Consider the following 17,496-nt stretch of genomic DNA (forward strand, 5'->3'; position numbering starts at 1 on the left):
TCCCCCTTTCTTAAAGTGCTTTAGTTCTCTCGCTAAAAGGAGAACATTCCCCCGTTCCCCCCTCCCCTCAAGAAACAGGGAAACAGTCACTTATTTGTATATTGTAGGAAATCAGAAAGCAAGGCACACATATCAACAGGCACAAAACCAGACCACATCTTCCTCAGGATCCTCACCAAACAGCCACCTTAGGCTGCAACGTCTTCAGCGATCACCAACTCATCACCGATAAAACGCCAGTACGGGTGTGAACCTCCATACCTGCTCAGCAGTTACATCCAGAACGGCTCTGTGACACCCCGCACCCCACAGGTGACCACAACCGCGCAGTGCCAGAAGGGCCCAGGCACTCCTTGCTACTTGGATGTTACTCCCGGGCACCTGGCTAACACACCCCGGGTGTAAAAGCTCAACAGTCGTAATTTACACACAACTGCACGCCACACACCCTTCACTTCCGACCTCTGCGCCGGAGCCACGCTGACCGCTTTGCTTTGCCCTCCGCAGAGGGGATACCCCTGCCCTCCCCCGCCACAGACACGCACCCGCCCAAGGCGGCTACCGCCCGCCTGGCATGGCGGACCCGGAAGATCACCTGCGACGGTAAGGGAAGGGAAGAAGGAAGCAGCGGAAAGCTGCTCGCAGGCAGCGGCCGCGCAGCAACCCCCGGGCCAGCCTAGGAGCGCCGCCGCCAGCCGCCATCAGCGACCGGGCCGGGCCCCACAGAGAGGGCTCGCGCACCTCGCGGAGCCACTACCGCGGGCCCAGGCAGGATCGCCCGGTCCCGGACGGTCTGTCCTCACCTGCTCCCCGCGGAGCGGCGTTGCGGGTGCCGGTGCAGGGTGCCGGGGCGCAGGCCCAGGGCGGCACCGCCTCTTTTCAACCACCTCCCCCCCCGCGCCCCGGCTCCGCGCCGGCCCGCTCCCCCGCCCCGCCCCTAGCAACCCGCCGCGCTGCCGCCAGCCCTACCCAATCGCCCGCCGATGACGGCGCGCCACGCCGAGGCATCGCCAATCGAGACTGGGCGCCAATCCACCCGCGGGCCGCGGCCGTTGGGGCGGGGCCGCGGGGGCGGTGTCCTCCGCACCCCCTGCCCTGCAGCCGCCCCGCCCTGTCACTGCGCACCGCCCCGCGGCCCTCCTCCGGCTCCGCGCAGCGAGGAAGCTCCTCCCGGGGGTGGCAGTTCCAGGCTGCCACAGCGGGAGCCGCCGCCAGCCTGGCAGCGGGCGGAGCCCGGGGCGGCGGGTGTGTCCCCCCCCCCCCCCGGGGTTCCTCCCCGGCTCCTACTCCTCGCCTCGCCCCGGCCCCGGAGGGGCGCCCTCTCCTGCCCCTCAGGGTGGGGAGCCCCGCTACTCGGGCCCGTAGTGCCGACACGGCCGCCTCCGCGCCAGCCAACGTGTCCGTGCCCGCCCCTGTGTACGCGTACCCCTTGGGCTGGGCCCTGGCGCCGTTCCGCCGGGACCCCGCGGCCTCGGGCAGGCCAGCACAGCGCTGCGGGCAGGGTAGCCGCCTGCACTCTCGCTGGGGCTCGCTCCAGCCAGCCCGGGCACACTCGACCCCCCTCAGTGCCTAGGCCTTCGTGCCCGCCAGCGACATCAGCTTCCCTGTGGCGACGCAGGCCGCTTACTGCGGCTGTCTCGGGAGAGCGCGGAAAAGGCCCGGCTCGGCGGCCAGGCCACCGCGCTGCGGGCTGCCTGGCACAAGGAGGCATCGGCGCGCAAAACCCGCGCAGACCCGGCGGGGCGGGCACCGCCACGGGCCGGCCGGCAAGCCACGGCGCAGGCGCGCCTGCGGGCCGGGGCCGAGCGGCCGCTCCCCCCGCCCCCGCCTCGCCGTCGGGAGGAGGGGCCGTGCCGTGCGGGGCGGGCGGGGCCGGCAGGGGGCGCCGCGGCGGCGGGGCCGGGCGGTGGCGGGGCGCGGCCCCATAAAAGGCCCCGCGCACAGCCGGGCCCCGCATCGCCGTGAGAGCCGGACCGGCAGCGGCTGCAGGTAACGGGGCTCGGCGCCTCAGGGCCCCGCGGTTGGGGCGGGATGGGGCCGCACCCTGTGTCCTTCCCTCCTGGGCGCGGCGTCCCCCGCCCTGCAGAGGGGCCCCGAGAGGGTGGTTTTGTGTTTTAAGGGCTTTTTTCTGGCGGTTCGGGGCGGGAGCTCCGCGGCAGGCTGTCTGCCCGGCAGCCCCTCCCGTCGCCGGTATCGCTGAAGACGCCTCGGGTGTTGAGGGGGTGCTTTTACCCCGGACTCAGTCTCCCCGGCCCGGGGCTGGGCTTTCTCCCCTCGCAATCCAGATGTCTCTCGGTAGTCGGTAGTGTCACTTGCTGCCGGTTGCGCTTAGGGCCCCTCGCGTATCCCGGAGCAGCCCTCCTGGGCTGGGGGCAGCGCCCCCGGTCACTGCCGTGCTGGCTAGGCCCGACAGCGCCTTGCTCAGGTGGTGCCAGCGCCTGGCTTGTGTGCTGCCGGCTGCAGCCCGCGGCCTGGTCCGCAAATCCTGGCTCTGCCAGAAGAGCTAGCCTGCATCGCGTTGTCAGGGGCGGGCTGCGTGCGTGCATGGAGGGCAATGCAGCCGAAAAACAAGTGCAGGCAAGATCTCGGTTAGTGACAACGATCTGCACTGCTCTCCCTAGGAGCATGCCTGATCTGAAGAGATGTTCTGTAAACCTGAATTAAGGAGTTGTTGCAATAGCTAATTATTGACTGTAGACCCTGAGTCCTTCCTGAGGACCAAGGAGTATTTGGAAATTCAGAAAGTTTCTTCTAAGCTGCCTTGGCTGAATGCCTAGATTAAGTGTATTTAGAGAAGGGTTGCTGTAGGAGAAAGACCTTGCTGACGTTTGGCAATTCTGGAGAGTATAAAATCAAAGGGGAAGAGTGACAGAAAGAGTTGACTCTACGGAATGTGTGCTCTCTAGAGGAACCTCGTGGCATGTTGACTCTGGAGCGCAGAAGAGGGATGCTGCTGCAGTACTGCCCCTGTACATAGAGAAACTGGGGACATCAGTGCTTGAGGAGGGGAAGAGTACTGGGGCCATGATCAGATAAATATGTAGGATGCTGTCAGAGTTGTTTAAGAAGCTGCTGTTTCCACATATCAGTGGAGAGGTAGCTCAGTGGAGGTGTGTCTCATGTACCTTTGTGTTCCCCTTGTGACAGCAGCACCATATAGGTCTGAAGCCAGCTTTGCAAAACCTATTAATATGACTGACAGTCTGATTTGTCTTATTTAAGTAACCACAAAACAAGTGATGATGGGTGGGTGTCTGTGTATGTCTTGGCTTAAATGAATTGCAAAGTTTCTCAGACTGTGTAAGTGCCAAAAGCAAAACTGAGTTTCTTGAGTAGTAATCCTGTGCCTAGGCCATGGGAGTGTGATATAGTCCTTATTTAGATAGTCACAATTGAAAATTGGGCCCAAAATACTTGCATAAATAAACTGAGTTCAGAGTGTGGTCATGTGAAGTTAAAGTTTTCCATGAGGACTAGAGAGGCCTAATATAAGCCAAAATATTATCTTTCTTTGGGATAGGAGTGCCTCAGACTAGTTAATTTTTCAGGTTTATGTGCTTGTAGTAAATAGAGTCTCAGTAACTCACAACCTCATTTAACTTTTTTTTTTATTTTTTGTTCTTTAAAAAGTTTGGAAAAGCTTGGTGCAGTAGCTAGAACATAGGTTAGAAAGTTTATTCTCTTCCCAGACTAAAAATGTTTAATGGATTGGATTTTGAAAATACAGCAAAAGTTAGTTTAATTAAAAAAAAAAAAATTGAACCAGGGAGCAGCCTCCCCATGTGCTTGTAATCTGGGGCCCTTGCATTGCAAACCTCAAACTTCTGAATAACTTCATCTAGATGAATAGACTCTGTGTACAGTAGGACCCCTCATTCTGGATGAAACCATTCATGGACCTCGGTATCTATGAGACTGCAACCTCAGGCACAAGGACTTGGTATCTCACTGTAGTATCCTAACAGCTGTGTACAAGAACGGGGCTGTCTTGGGGGGAGGAACTTGCCAAGTCATAGCTCTTGCATAATCAGAGCTGAGAAGTGAGAAACTGTGGCCGTTGGAAAGCAGGGCACTGTGTTAGAGCAGTTCAGTGGCTTGTGGGGTTGGGTTTTGTCAAGGAACAAAGTGCAAATAGAAGGGCAGAGTTCAGGTTTATTTTTTGAGGCTTTGTGAACAAATATCTTGGGAAACCTCTGTTCCATACAGAAAACAAATATGTCCAGTATTTATTTTAACAGCAGAAATAAAGCTTGCCATGAGAAGGTACTCTTGATGTGGCCCTTGGATTTCTGTACCTGTTTCCTTCCTTCCTGGGGAAGGAAGCTAATAAAGAAGCTGACAATGTATTAATCTTAACAGTGCCAGCAATATGAGCTGTCATTAAAATAATGTCTAACCCCTGTTTTTCAGAAAAAGGGAGAGAAACAGGCCACTGGACTAGAACTTATGAAGTCTAATAATAAACAGCGCTCATCTATTTCTGTGGAATTTGGGGGAAGAGTTTGGTCATGCTTTCAAATTCTTCTGTACAACCATAATTAAAAATCATGCCCTTAGAACAGATGCCCTTAAATCTCAGATATTAACCTTTATTTTTATCCTCGGATAGATCTCCCTAGGAGCTGGGGCTTTAAGAAGAATACCAGTTAGCATGTAACTAGGGATAAACTGTGGTTGTTTTAGGAGAGATCCTGTATGCTATGTTAGTACCTCTCTTATAGTTGTGTTGTGAAAATGCAGGATACATGTATTGGTGATGCATGTTGGCCGTTTTTAACTTAGGTTGGTTTTTTTTATGTCTATTGCAGCTCAAGATGTCTAAAAAAATCCATGGAGGCTCTGTTGTGGAGATGCAAGGAGATGAAATGACACGAGTCATCTGGGAACTGATTAAAGAAAAGCTGATTTTTCCTTACGTAGATCTGGATTTGCACAGGTAATGGCTCTTTATGACACACAGCCACTTCGTACTGCAATTTGCATGTGTCATTAGGCATTGATCATGTTTCACTTGGCACTGAGAGCCTTATACCTCCTCCTGCACTAGTGCAGAGAGGCTAACTAGCCCTTTTTATACTGGTAAAGTTCCCAGCAGACTCCCCTGGCTAACTTACCTAAGAGCCAACCTCACTAAGTACTCTGGAAAGCATAGACTTATGGTGAAGGTATTTTGTCAAAGTCTGGCAGGCCCTCTGGGGTTCCTCACAGCAGTAAACAGTGAATGCTTAATTGTAAGTTAGCTCTAACTGACCCTAAGAAGTTAAGAAGGTCTCTAAGAAGACCTAAGAAGGTCTCTCATAGACATGATCTACATCTTTCTCTCCCATGCCTTGGCTTTCCGGCACCTGGGCAGTTTGCATGGCTTCCTGCAGCCTAAACAATTAGAAACATGGGGGTGTTTCAGCCACTCCCTGACTTGAAGCCTAGCATCAGTGGACTCTTGAGTAGGTTTATGGCTTCTTGCCATCTCTGTTTGAAGATGTGCCCAGAGGGCAAAAGGGTGGTTGTAGGGCACAGACTCTGCCCTGATGTCTGTAAGCTTGAGCTCTGCTGCTAACAATATGAGCTAACCGTTGCAATTATTCCCCGAGCCTAGGCTGTGCTCCTACCTTCCCTTCTGGAAAAAAACAAATACTAGCAGCTGGTATGGCAAAAGGGACATGCTATCTACAGCACCTGGTCAAGCAGAACAAATAATCTCTTCCCTTTCTAGCCACTGAGCTATAATTATTAGAGAAGTATCCAGCTGCATTGCTCCTAGCCATGTGGACAGAGGCCTTCAATGGTATCTGCCATTATTAAACCCGTAAGTCTGACCTCTTCCCCTGCTCCTGGAGTCATTTGCCACCTACATCAGGCTTTCTGCTTGGTGGTGTTGAGAACCACGCAAACGGAAACCTAGCAGCATAATGCATGCACAGTCTGGAGAACATCCCTTTTCAAAGAGGCATGGGAGGAGGGAGACGGACCCCTGGCTGAGGCAGCACAATGGCTAGATTCATGTACAACTGGCTATGCTTCAGGGCGGTCCCACGCTGGGGATGCTGGGTTGTTCTCCAAAAGCTATTAAAACAGTGAGTGTGGGAAACGTGCTTCCTCTGACTGTTGGAGGGAAATATTGGCAGTTTTGCTGCCCCAGCAGTATTGTGGGTCCATTGTCAAAACAGTTTTAAGCTTAGTGTAGCTTCATATGCTCAGTACATGAAGGAAGCCAGAACCCTCAGCATGAGGTTTGAAATAAAGGCCCATATTTATCTGGGGATTGTGCTGCTCCATACCATTAGAAGCCCAGACTGAAAGCTTCCATTGCAGGAAGCTCAGAAGGGAAGGCAGAGGAGATACTGGCTATGTCCCATGCTGGCAGAGAGCCTCAGCCATAAACTGAAGTTGTCCTTTCTCCAACCCCCTACCAGCAGCAGAAGTATCAATATTAGAGCCTATGTCTTCTTCCAGGCCAGCAGCATTTGCACTGGAAGTGGGATAACTTCAGTTATGGCAGAGTGCTGGAACTACACTTACAGACACATATGGGTGCCTGTAAGCACCCACGGCGTCTGGTTTCTTTCCTGTTGGACACAAACAAATGTCCTGGGCAGTTCTGACCATCTTTGTGGGTTTGTTACAGCTATGACTTGGGCATTGAGCATCGTGATGCTACAAATGATAAAGTAACTGTGGAAGCTGCTGAAGCCATAAAGAAATACAACGTTGGCATAAAGTGTGCAACCATCACTCCTGATGAGAAAAGAGTGGAGGAGTTCAAGTTGAAGCAGATGTGGAAGTCTCCCAATGGGACAATTAGAAACATTCTAGGTGGCACTGTCTTCAGGGAGGCTATTATCTGCAAGAACATTCCCCGGCTGGTGTCCGGATGGGTGAAACCCATTGTCATTGGCCGTCACGCTTATGGGGATCAAGTGAGTCACTCCAGTGCTTACCCCTCTTTTTATCTGAACAGGCTTAGTCCTGACTGGTATAGAGCTACGAAGACTTAGACAACCCTGTGCTGCTGCTTCATCCCTTGCACTCCACCTGGGAGTGGGTACCTGCTGGCACTTTGTTTGTACGGCACCTGGCAAAGTGTCGGAGAGCCTGGTTCATGTCTGTGTCTTCCTTAGACAGTGTAGCTGTATAAACAGCATTCAGGGGCCTGTGCTTGGATTAGATAGGTCTGTACCTAAACACAGGGTATAACTCCTAAGTTATTTTTCTTCATCTCTGCAGAACCCTCCTCCCTACATAGCAATGCCTATGGAAAATATCCTTTACACTGCCCATCTTCTTACTTCTCAGAAGGACTTTTTGGTGGCAAATGTTGCTCACAGCAAAAATGAATCCGAGTGAGTGATTTTTAGAAGTGGGCAAAGTTACCTTCTGTGCATGGGTGTGGTTTTGTTTTCTTTTTTTTTTTAAACTGTGATCTGCTTCTTGAAGTTACTTGCACAGCACTCCTGCAAAGTTGGTATTCATACTGGGTACACGAGGCTGTGGTACCAAGGTAGGGAAACATCCTTTGTCAGAGCTCTCCTGGCAGAGGTACTATAAGGCCATGGAAACCCTAGCATGGCAGTTGGTATAGCGGCCTTTGGGTAGCCCAGAGGACAAGACAAGAATCAACCATACTGTTCTCCATGGGTAATGACACGCTGTAAAGCAGCCAAAAATGACAAAAGAAAAGTCTTCTAGAAGAGCTAAGTGCTTAAATAGATGGGTAAACCCACAAACTGAGGGAAAGTCATAAGATCAGCTGGAGTGGGAAGGAAAAGTAATAAATTTCCAAGAGGAAAATAATTGCAGAGCCCTGACACTAGAAAAGAACGGGGTTCAACATCCTTAATAGTACTGAATAAGGTCAAAATAATAATAGGAAACAATGGATTAAGGGGGAGGATTGAAACCCTGCCAAAGTATGAGATTAAAGTGAAAGAAATAATATAAGAACATGTAAAGGGCATATGAGCAAGACAATTCTGTAACTTCAGAACAGCTTAGGGAAGTGGTTTCCTCAATAGGAGGGAAACTACATGAAAAAGGATGACGAATTTCAATGAAATGAAACCTTAAATAGTACTGATCAGAACAGTTGGGAAGATGAGACACCATTTAAAAACTTGAAGTACATGTTGGCTCTTCTTTTGAGTCTGTGTAGCTCAGAGGAGCAAAAAGCGTACCCATTTACAGAATTCAAAGAACTCTTACTACAGATTGACCTTTCAAATGTCATATGATGGATAGAAATAATGGCTTTTATTAAGGTGCTGTATGATTTGCCCCTTATTCATGAGATCAGAAGCTGTGATATGAATGGCTTTTTGAGGCAGGGAGAGGAGCCTTTCTACTCACAGACCACACAATGCTGGATACTTTGCACTTTAAAACTGCAAAAATACATACTCAGCCAATTGATGGGGCCCAAGAATCTGTAAGCTTTTTCCCTTAAAGAGGAAGATATCTTCTGAAACAGACAAGACTACTTGTCTTTCTAATCTCTAGTGAAATAATCTGATGACACATCAGAGTAAACAGAACCTGTTCAATGGGGTTTTTGGTACAACTGTTCATGCTTTTCTGCACCCTGCCCTCCCAAATGTGGGTTGTCTTTTATGGTTCTGTCCTCGTGATAGATAAAATCATCATGGCTTTTTTTTTTTTAACAGTACAGAGCAACTGATTTTGTGGTACCTGGGCCTGGAAAAGTAGAGATGACCTACACTCCAAAAGATGGAGGCAAACCAGTGACATATCTGGTTCATAACTTCGAAAGTAGGTATTATCTCTAAGTTGTGATTAAAACTGATATTTTTGGTTTAATTCAACTTTGAAGTATCAGTCAGATCTGTTTGATGGTAAAATATGACTTTAAGGTACAGTCGGGGAGAAGGTCTGGGCCTTCTTCATTTATCTGGGAAGTACTGAAAGTTACTTGAAATCTTCCTGGGATCAAAGAGGCATATCGAACACAATCATACTAGACTGGCCACCTGTCATGCTCCTTGTATGATGACTGTGGTAGTGGCATGCATGTTTTTCCCTCTGATCAGAGGGAAACTTGCTGTCTAAACATGGCTTCACCTAAGGGGAGATATATTTGAGAACAATTCTGGGTTTTGTTTGTCTTACTGGGCTCTATACACCTTTGCAGTTTGTACCCCTCTTCATTAAGCGGTCTTTTTTTTTCGATAGAAATGAGAACCAACACTTATTCTGCAAGTTGGAAAGGAGATTTGACAAGGATGCTCCTGACTCTGTAGGCTCTAACCGTTTTAACAGATGCAGTCCCAAAGGTATTGGTGTCCCTCCTAGCAATATTGCTGTGCTGGTTGTAGACATTGCTAGGCTCAGGAGCAGGAGTCCTGACTTCTGGGCTTTGTTGCGTGAAAACAATTACACACACATTGCTAGAACCAAGGATATTTCTCTAGGGGCAGGATTCAGGAAAACATCACACAAGTCATCTCTCTTGCCTGTCAGTGATCAAAGGGTCCAGGATTTGAAGCTTTATGGTGACCTATGTATGTGACTGTGCAATGTTTTGTTTCTAGCAACAAAGACCTAATACATCCATGTAAACAACAGAATCCTGGTTTGTATGCTGTTGGCTTGGCAAACAGGTACCAAGACTGCCATATGACCCTCTTCTGTAATACTTGATTTCTCTGGCATTCTTGCTCACAGGAGCCTAAATCTCTACTATCTCTTGTTGCACAGCCTTTCATCTGGAGTTCACCTGCTTCACTGCCAGTCCTAATCTGTTTTCATTTGATAGGTGACTGGTGAGCCTGTATTGGAGACATCTGGCAGTTCCAGCTGCCAGTCTGATTCACTGCTCTGCGTTGCATCAGCGAGCAGAAAGCAAGGAAGTCCAAAGATGGCAGATTACTGCTGTTGCTCTGGGGGAACTCCCCTCCCCACAGATAACTGTTGTGCCAGCATATCTCCACAATGCATAAGGGAAGCTTGTCCTATCGCTATACTAATATGTTCAACCTTGACACCAAATCAAGAGACTTTAGTAGGCAGCAGGATTGTATGATTGCAACAAGGGCTTTTTTTACCTATATGCAAATAAGTATTTGAATAAAACTTAATAGCTGTCATCCGTCAACTATGAAATCATGGCTCCAGAGGACACAGTCTCTGTAGCTGATTAGACCCTATTCTGTCCTTGACTCACTAAGGGAGGCAGGGGGACAATGTGTATTTTCGCTCGTAGCAACAGGAATTTCATTCCCTGCCAATATCAACTTTAAATGACCTTGCTATCTTGGCAAGCAGATGAACCTCCTCTGGCTTCCCCTCTTCATTCTGCATGCATGTCCATATAGTAACAACCATCTGGAGGTAAGGACAAATGGATATTAGGAACGGGTATTTTCAAAAATAAAAAAAATCTGGGCTGTTTCCAGAGCAAAGATCCCTGATAAAGGCACTGTACAATAAACTAGAGAGGTGGTGGTAGTGAGGTGCTTAAAATTAAGTACATGGTATCTACTTTTCACTAAAAACACAAAGAGCTGTTTTCTGAAGATGACACAGTTTTTTCATGGAGCCCTAGACCCTGCTTTTACCCACAGTCAGCATCTCCCACAATCTGAATGCTGCTTTCCCCCAGTTGAGCTGGGCTGTAAGTTTAAGGCACTTCATTCAGGCTGCTAATATGTCTGCATTACACAATCTAAGTCATGTGAGTGTTGAAAGTTCCTCAGAGCCTTCTCAGGACTTTCCCTTGCACCCAGATGACTGGCAAGTTCTTCCCACAACTTGCTGGAAGTGAGCCTGAGCAGGTGAAACAAAGCTGCAGGGTAGGCCAAACGTGCACTGAAAAGATGCAGAGATGCATGTGGGGACTTGTTTACCTGAGTTAGGCAAAACAGCCTCTGACTGCTGGAGTTAGTTCTGCAGTGCAGTCAAAGCCTGAAGGTACAAGGCACTTAAGATGGGAGCAACCCGTTTCTGCCTTTGACTGAGACCCCTGCTCCAAACTGCCTGCTGCTTTGATAGAAAAATACTCTATTATCTGGCTAGTAGGAGTTCAAGCACGCTCACTCCTGTCACAGTTTTGTTGCTTAGGCTGGATTAGGAAGAAACTTCTTAGGGGCATTAGATCACGGTATTAAGATGTACCTAGCTGTAAAACAAAATCACCTTCCTACCCATGCATCACAGGACTACTGGAGCTTTGAGCTGATAGTACAAAGTGAATCTTCTCCTGAAAGAACCAGCCTTAAACTGAGAACTATATCAAGACACCTGGAGATAACACCAGCCTGCCTGCCAGAGCATGCTATGAGGAGACTGTCAAATCCTTAACCAAAACTAAATCTAGTTGATTCCCATCTGTTCTTCCTCCACTAACAGGCTGTGGTGGTGTAGCCATGGGAATGTACAATCTTGACCAGTCTATCAAGGATTTTGCCCACAGTTCCTTCCAAATGGCACTGTCTAAAGGCTGGCCCCTCTACATGAGCACCAAGAACACCATCCTGAAGAGATACGATGGTCGCTTTAAAGACATCTTCCAAGAGATCTATGACAGGTAACTAGGATAGTTGTGTACTTCCTACTGCAGTACATAAGTCTGCAGCAGGAACATCCTCTCCAGCCTTGTGAGCTGCTACAGTAAATTCAGCATTTTCAGACACTCAGCAGCACTTTGCAGGGGCTGTGCGCCTTCTGTGTCGCAGTCTCCCTTGTCCTGCAGGACACAGTGCTTGGTGTTTAAAGCTCTGCTAAACGGGCTCTGGTGTTCATCTCTCCTAAGAGAGTCACAAATTCTCTGTGGGCTCCGCTGTGATTCTGAAGCAGACTTGCAGTGGCCTAGCAAAGCAAGCAAGGAAACAAAAGAGTAGAGGGGATGCAAATTTCTTTTAAGTTTTTTTTTTTTTACTCTTTTCTCTATGCACCTCACTGTGCACAATTACTTGCACAAATTGTGCAATCCCTGTTTTTATCTATATATCAACGTGATCTGTTTTTTGTTTTCCAGAGAATACAAGTCCCAGTTTGAAGCCAAAAAGATCTGGTATGAGCATAGGCTCATTGATGACATGGTTGCTCAGGCCCTGAAATCTGAAGGAGGCTTTGTCTGGGCCTGCAAGAACTACGATGGGGATGTGCAGTCTGACTCTGTTGCACAAGGTATGAGATGTTTCCTGTGCTACACTGAAGTAGGCCCAGTAGCAGTCTCTTGTGACCTTGTGTTATATCGTACGTAATGGCCCGGGAGGTGGTGTCGGGTCTCAGAACTTACATTTCAAACCTGTGGCCAGTCATGGAGATATCCGGCAGGCAAAGAATTTCTAATTTCACTTTTACAAGAAAATCCATTGAATGCAAACTGTGTAGTTGTACCTCTTTACCAGATGGCAGTTCCTACCAACATAATAACTAATAGGCTTTCCATTCTAATGGAAGGTATCCAGACAGCTGGGATTCTGTTACTGACAGCTTGAATTAAGCTGACTGGTGGTGAGCATACTGGCAGGTGCTCTGCAGGTAAGTAAGAAAACCTTCAGGACCTAAAGCTACCTGTCAGGTCTAAAGAGAGAGATTGATATGTTTAAATTTACAGGCTTGTAGTGCTTGATCAAAATCCTATATAACCAAGCTGTCTGGTGCCAAAACAAATACGGATGCAGAAACCCACAGGGCAAGATGTGTGGCTTTATGTAATACGCTCTTTCTAAAGTAACGCCAGTAAAATGCCTCCCACAGAACAAGGATGTGTGTTGGACTACTGAACAAAGAAGCTTTCAAAGACACAGATCTCTGAAACCTACAGGGTTAGAAGTGATGTGAATGTCCAGTTTTGCCAGCTCATGGTTCCTTTCACTAGAGCAGATGCTTTTGATGTGAAGTAGGTTTGTTTCCTGTCACCCTGTGGGGAAGATAGTGATTGGCAGCCCAACACTGCTTATTTAGGATTCTTTGTTCTCATACTGCACCTTTTCAGTAAAAATCTGTCCAGCAAGTCAGGTGAGAATACTGGTTTTCTTGAAATGGTGCAGAATGCCTGCATATCTATATTTCATGGTTCAGCAGCACTTTCTGTTCAGACGAGCTGTTATTTTAACGTGTCAGGACTAGCCAGTTGGTTGCAGCAGCAACAGCACTGCTGTTCAGGAATACTCACATCGAGGCTGGGAGGATGTAGACGGATTGTAGGATGGGTGGATTAAGGGGAATTTAATGGGGCTGTCCAGAGGAGACAATTAACTTGTTTAACTGTGTATTCTGTAGGCTATGGCTCTCTGGGGATGATGACCAGTGTACTGATCTGCCCTGATGGCAAGACTGTTGAAGCAGAAGCTGCTCATGGCACAGTTACTCGTCACTACCGCATGCACCAGAAAGGCCAAGAAACCTCCACTAACCCCATTGGTGAGCTGCTTTTCACTGCCCTTCAGTGATCTCTACACATGAAAAAACAGGTTTGGAGTAAGAACATCTGTATCCTTTCTGCAGAGAATTGCACCCCTGTTTGGTGTAACTGGTAGTTCATAATGCATTGTTCTTCCATGGAGACAGCTGGAGCCTGGAGCAAAAACAGGCTGGAATGGAGCGAGTGTGAGCAATAAGCTAGACCTAACCTAGCTGTTGAGACATGCTCTCACTCTTCAGCAAACGCGATGGGTTTATAGCCACAACGGCCTTAAGGTTTAGGTTGGTTGTTTTTTATTTTACTCCCCTTCCTGATGCTCCAAAAAACCCAGCCATCCTCCAAACCATGTACATACTTAAAGTGTAAGGTGCACCTAGAATGGGACGTGAGGGAAAGAATCTTCTACAATTGCACAGGGACCAGAGCGTAATGTAATACCAGGAAGAAGACTGTACCCTTCTATCATAAGGACAACTGTCTGTGTAACCACAGAGTCCTACCACCAGTCATTCTTTCCAACTTGGGCAGGAACAAAATAAGATAAAATGGCACTCACAAAGAGATTGCTGGAGGCAGTGAGTAGTTTCTGGGGTTTGCTTTTCTTCAGAGCTGCGCAAAATGCAAAGATGAAATGTTCTCTTTCCTGTACCAGATTTTCTATCTTTCTTCTGTCTGTTTTCAGTTTTATTAATATTAAAAAATAATTACTGTTCCACATGAAAGTTTAGAACAATGTCCAGGGAGTTCTAGAAGGACAGAATAATCTAGTGTTCTTTCTCAGCCTCCATCTTTGCATGGACAAGAGGACTAGCTCACAGAGCTAAGCTGGACAACAACACTAGCCTCAAAAACTTTGCAGTTGCCCTGGAAGAAGTCTGCATTGAGACCATCGAATCTGGCTTCATGACAAAGGACCTTGCTGCCTGTATCAAAGGCCTGCCTAAGTAAGTGTATGAAGTAATCAGCTGTGCTTGGAGGAGGCTGTTTTACTTGGTGTTTCTGAACAGCATTTGCTGGAAAGTTATTTTCATATGGTGAAGAATTGCTGGAGTCTGGTCACAGAACAGGGCTCATCTGAACCCAGTGCTGTACAAACAGAACATGAGACACTCCCTGCCCCAAGTAGCTTAGTCTAGATTGCTCTGTCCCTGCTATTGTACCAAATGCATGGGGAAAAAGGCAAAAGAACTGCAAAAATTTCTCTTATGATGGGCTGGCTACATTGGCCAGATCCTGCCCTGTCCCATTTATTAGGATGGAGACCTACTTTACTGCAAAATACCACCTGGCTCCCTCTTCTCTGGAGCCTTTTGGCAAAAAACATCAGCATGATGAGTAGGAGCTAACTCTCTTGGTTTTAGAGGCAAGACCTAGAGTTCTTTGAACAGTCTTCCCCTGCTTTGAGCATTTGAGTGGCTTTACAACTAATGTCTGTCTTGTTTTGTTTCCCCCCCTCAGTGTCACACGCTCTGACTACCTGAACACCTTTGAGTTCATGGACAAGCTTGCTGAAAACTTGAAGGGGAAGCTGGCCTCTCTGCCCAAACTTTAAGGCACAGGTTCTACTCAAGCTTCACTAACAAAGCATCTCCCACTTACACCAGTGTGTAAGTGGCACTATATCACACTCTGTTGTGTAACATTTCAAATACAAAAATGAACATGTACACTTTTTAAAATGTTTAAAAGACCATGTTTTCTTAAACCCCTTGAGCTGCTGGGCTAGGCCTTACTTTTACTAAGCAGCTGAATGTGATAGTATTCAAGCTCAATGTGGGTCTGGATTCCTAATGTAATTCACAGCAGACCTGACGTTTCTCTCCATGACTATGAATGATCTATGTTTCTTTTCTCTCTTTCTCTCAGACTGAAAGCCAGTCTGTGTCACAGCTCTGGTCAAACCAGTGGTGACTTACTGTCCAACAGACCTTAGAAATTGGAACCGTCCTTATCTCTCCAGTACTGTCCACTGAGTATAAGTGAGCTTGCAGGGCTATGCCAGCTCTACTGCAGCCCCTCTCTTACTTAATTTATCTTTTAGTGTCAATCAGAGCATAGTATCCCGATACTACGGGATTTGGTCCCATTGCTACAGTCAGGACTGTAGCATTTGAGAAGAAGCACTTAGTAAATGCTGGAAACAAGCCCTATAGGCTAAGAGCCTATTAAAGCCATGCTGCAGTGTCTAAATGCAGGCCATGCATTTAGTTATACTCCTGACTGGATGTGAAGCATAGGAACTGTTACCTCTTCCCACACCCACAATTCATAAAGGTGCAAAACTTATCTCCAGTTGTCTGGGCTATTACTTGCCCTTCCTGTTGTGATACAGCAAGTCATATTATGACGGTGAAAAACTATTCCATCCATGGTTTTGTGTTTGGGTTTTTTTTTTTTTAAATATTTCCGTTCAGACTACAATAAAAGCCAAGTAACATTCTTTGTCTCTCTCCTTCCTTTGTGTGATTAGCAGATATGGGGAAATTCTGCCTCAAAGAGAGACTCCAGTACCTTTCAGCACAGTCCAGTACATGCTAGGAGAGACTGTTGGAATGTGATGTAAACACAAAATAATCTCTCCCTTCTTAGAGTTTTAATTTGTTCTGGCCCATGGGAAGATGTGATCTGTAGTGTGGTGGTAAGCATCAGGTAGTGCACAAGAATTTAAAGATACCACTTCCACTGAAATTTTATTTTGGGACTAGTACAAACTCAAACTGATGTATCACCACTCAACAAAGATCAGAAACTGGTTATACATGAGACAACTCTCACCCTGCAGCTGACTAGCTATAAGTGTTGGTTAGGATAGAAATACAACGTTAGACTAGATCAGCTAGTATTAACATTTGTTTTGGGATGAGCATGTGTTTGAAACACAGCTTTACAACTGCTAGTAGCTGTCACTGTGCCTTCAATATGAACGAACACAGTATTCTGCTATTTTGTTATTAACACAAGCATGTAAGTGCAGCTGGAGAAAGTCCCTTTGCTGACCCATAGAAGCAATGGAAACAATCATCAGGAACATCTGGAGATCTATGTTCCTGCCTGGCTTCTGACACCAGTAGTTCAAATTACTGTGCCACGGTCAGGCAGGTCATACTACAACAGCACTTCTAACAAATTCTCTGTTACTTACAAGCTCCTACCGGCCTTCCGGAGTTAGAGAGTACCAGAGAAAGCTTAGTACCTTTCAGGAAAAAAGGGGCATTTTTAAATCTTACACTTTTTGTTTGTTTCTTTTAATGACTTAACAGTATAGCTTAAGTTAAGCAATGTAGTAGCATTTGCCTAACTACAGATGACACTATTTTCCCTCTGTACTAACAAAGTTTGCATCTTCTGGAGGACTCTGCAGAGTACAGCATGACCCAATCTATCCTCATGAAGCAATGGATGTTGCTGAAGTGCTGAGAGAAAGGAACACTTGTCTCTGTGTTGGGAGAAGCAGCAGTAAGTGCGGTCATAAAAACAGAGCATCCCTCTCCCTCTCTGCCATGGAGAAAGGGGAAACATTTTTCCTGCTTCCAAGGAGGCACATTCCCTTCCCCTTTACTACTAATATGATCACTTCTTTTTCCCACCACTCCCTCAAACATTTAATATCAATAACCTTCAAAGTCAGACACGAGTAGACCCTAAAAAAGCAAGTGCTGGAGGCCAGTAGGCTCTCAGTCTGCAATGGAAAAGAGCACAGGATTTCCTCAAACAATTGTCTGCTTCACAGTACACCAGCTGCTTCACAGAGCTCTTGGGCAGGGCCCTTGTAGCTCCCACCACCAGTAACAGCCCTTTGCACCAATAGTCCCATCAGCAGACCCCAGTTGCCTTCAATCACAGTATAGCCTAGCTTACCTTTAGTGCTGGCACTGATGTAGTTAGATGGGTGCATCTGTGTCCTAAGTATTGCATGCTCAGGACTGGTGGAAGGCTCAGTTTTCAACTCCACAGTTATGCAAATCCCCATTGACAGCAAATACAGTGAGGGGATATATCAGTTATCTGACATGGCTCCCTTCCAGAACAGGGGAGAGCTCTGACTTCTAGGGCTGTCCAAGGCTTCAGTAGTCAACCCTAAAGGTGAAATCCCAGTGGATTCCTTTACCTGTACA

General features: G+C 47.5%; 2 protein-coding genes across 9 annotated transcripts in view; one reads left to right on the top strand and one right to left on the bottom strand.

Moving 5' to 3' along the window:
- PIKFYVE (phosphoinositide kinase, FYVE-type zinc finger containing) overlaps positions 1–898 on the bottom strand; it is a 70,759-nt gene extending 69,861 nt beyond the window's left edge. For 4 of the 7 annotated variants that reach the window (XM_075153383.1, XM_075153382.1, XM_075153379.1 and 1 more), the window contains exon 1: positions 596–775. In XM_075153383.1, coding sequence (XP_075009484.1) covers positions 596–702 — 107 coding nt within the window. In that variant the 5' untranslated portion in view covers positions 703–775. Of the gene's footprint in view, positions 1–545; positions 777–803 lie in introns of those variants that run through there. The other 3 variants (XM_075153380.1, XM_075153378.1, XM_075153381.1) reach the window with 3 other exon arrangements.
- Positions 899–1,884: 986 nt separating this feature from the next.
- Positions 1,885–15,821, top strand: IDH1 (isocitrate dehydrogenase (NADP(+)) 1). 2 transcript variants are annotated; one of them, XM_075153391.1, is made up of 9 exons: positions 1,887–1,989; positions 4,809–4,936; positions 6,626–6,917; positions 8,658–8,763; positions 11,359–11,536; positions 11,987–12,138; positions 13,240–13,380; positions 14,163–14,325; positions 14,840–15,821. In XM_075153391.1, exons 2-9 carry the CDS (start codon positions 4,815–4,817, stop codon positions 14,931–14,933), a joined length of 1,248 nt encoding a protein of 415 aa, XP_075009492.1. In that variant the 5' UTR covers positions 1,887–1,989; positions 4,809–4,814; the 3' UTR covers positions 14,934–15,821. The 2 variants fall into 2 exon arrangements, with proteins under 2 accessions (XP_075009493.1, XP_075009492.1); XM_075153392.1 differs by lacking the exon at positions 14,840–15,821 and having other exon boundaries at positions 1,885–1,989; positions 13,240–13,430; positions 14,163–14,240.
- Positions 15,822–17,496: the final 1,675 nt, after the last annotated feature.

Source organism: Calonectris borealis, chromosome 6 (assembly GCF_964195595.1).
Source record: "Calonectris borealis chromosome 6, bCalBor7.hap1.2, whole genome shotgun sequence".
Classification (NCBI taxonomy): Eukaryota; Metazoa; Chordata; class Aves; order Procellariiformes; family Procellariidae; genus Calonectris; species Calonectris borealis.

Excerpts from the sequence above, each read along its gene's own strand:
- IDH1 (XM_075153391.1), top strand. The coding sequence starts at position 4,815 with ATGTCTAAAAAAATCCATGGAGGCTCTGTTGTGGAGATGCAAGGAGAT. Across the intron at positions 11,537-11,986 it reads TTCCAAGAGATCTATGACAG|AGAATACAAGTCCCAGTTTG; the intron begins GTAACTAGGATA and ends TTTGTTTTCCAG. Across the intron at positions 12,139-13,239 it reads GTCTGACTCTGTTGCACAAG|GCTATGGCTCTCTGGGGATG; the intron begins GTATGAGATGTT and ends TGTATTCTGTAG.